Here is a 1,756-nt window from a genome sequence, read left to right on the forward strand (position 1 = left end):
GCTGGATCTAGGAGTATTCTATGTGAGTGAGTGTTTCAAGTGAGTCAATAACACAACCAAAAACACCAAAATCTCAAACATGGAAGAAAGCTCAATTTTCTCGGCAATGGCACCTCCAGTCTTCAATGATGAAAATTTTCACATGTTGGCTATGTAGATGGAAGCCTATCTAGAAGCATTAGATTTTTGGGAGGCACTCGAGGAAGACTATGAAGTTCCTCCACTACCCGGCAACCCAACAATGGCTCAAATCAAGAGCCATAAGGACAAAAAAAAAATAGAAAGTTTAAGGCAAAGGCATGTCTCTTTTTAATAGTCTTTTCACTCATATCATGTCTATAAAATCAGCAAAAGCCATATGGGATTATCCCAAGGCAGAACATAAAGAACATGATCCTATCAAAGGCATGTAGGTGCTGAACCTCATTAGAGACTTTGAGTTGCAGAAGATGAAAGAGTCGGAAACCATCAAGGGATATTTTGATAGGCTTATGAACATAGCAAACAGAGTAAGATTACCTGGTTCTGAGTTTAAAGACTCTCATATAGTTGAAAAAATTCTGGTTACTGTACCTGAAAGATTTGTAGCCACCATAACTACTTTGAAAAACACAAAGGATCAGTCCAAAATTACTTTGGAAGAATTACTGAATTCCTTGATGGCACAAGAACAAAGAAGGGTTATGAGAGAAGATGGAATTAGAGAGGGTGCATTGCCAACCGAACATGAAGATAGCAGAATATACAAAAAGATAAACAATAAGAAGAACCATCCAACAAATGGAGAAGGAGCAGCGCACAACAACAACAAAAGAAAAGCAAGTAGTTCCAAAGGAAACTACCCTCCTTGTAAGCATTGTGGAAAGAATGGACATGCGTCGTAAAAGTGTTGGAAAAGGCATGATGCTAAGTGCAATAAGTGCAACCAAGAAGCAATCATTTGCAAGAATAAACCTTATCATGACGTAAATGCTCAGGTTATTAATGAACAGGAAGAGGATCAACTTTCTGTTGCATCATGTTTTGCAAGCAATGTTTCAAGCGAGTCTTGCCTGATCGACAGCGGATGCATAAATCACATGACTTATGATAAAGAACTCTTCAATGAATTAAATCCTAATTGAGTTGCAAAGGTAAGAATAGGCCATGGTGGTGACATTCCAACAAAAGGAATGGGAACCATTGCAGTTGAGACACAATCAGGTATTAAAACAATATTTGATGTTCTTTATGTACCTGACTTGGATCGGAACTTGTTAAGCATTGGTCAGTTATTAGAAAATGGTTTCAAACTTGGTTTCGAAGATAAATATTTCTTAATCAAGGATATCTCGGGACAAGACTTGGTTAAAGTCAATATGAGAGGCAGAAGTTTCTCATTAGATCAATTTGAGGAAGAGCATATGGTATATTAAGCAAAAGATAATGTTGCTGACTTATGGCATAAGACACTCGTGCACTATCAATATCAAGGGCTTGTCAAAATGCAAAAAATGAAGATGGTGAAGAACCTACCTAACTTGGGAGTAAGGTCTACAGATTATCGTGCTTGTCATTTTGGGCAACAAAGTAGACTTCCGTTCCCAAAGGAACTTGGAGAGCCACAAGAAAGTTGAAACTAGTTCACACTGATGTTAGAGGACCCCTAAGGACTCCTTTACTGAATGGCAGTCTTTATTGCGTTATTTTTATTGATGATCTGACTTGAATGTGCTGGATTTATTTTCTAAAGTTCAAATGACAATCAAGAGAATTT

The 1,756-nt window shown here is 37.5% G+C and overlaps 1 protein-coding gene across 1 annotated transcript; it reads left to right on the plus strand.

The window, feature by feature from the left end:
• Positions 1 to 449: 449 nt before the first annotated feature.
• LOC132601399 (uncharacterized) lies at positions 450 to 884 on the plus strand. Its single transcript, XM_060314485.1, has one exon. It carries the CDS (start codon positions 450 to 452, stop codon positions 882 to 884), a length of 435 nt encoding a protein of 144 aa, XP_060170468.1.
• Positions 885 to 1,756: the final 872 nt, after the last annotated feature.

Source organism: Lycium barbarum, chromosome 7 (genome assembly GCF_019175385.1).
Source record: "Lycium barbarum isolate Lr01 chromosome 7, ASM1917538v2, whole genome shotgun sequence".
Classification (NCBI taxonomy): Eukaryota; Viridiplantae; Streptophyta; class Magnoliopsida; order Solanales; family Solanaceae; genus Lycium; species Lycium barbarum.

What these genes read in the sequence shown, in the direction of transcription:
- LOC132601399 (XM_060314485.1), top strand. Translation starts at nt 450, where the DNA reads ATGAAAGAGTCGGAAACCATCAAGGGATATTTTGATAGGCTTATGAAC.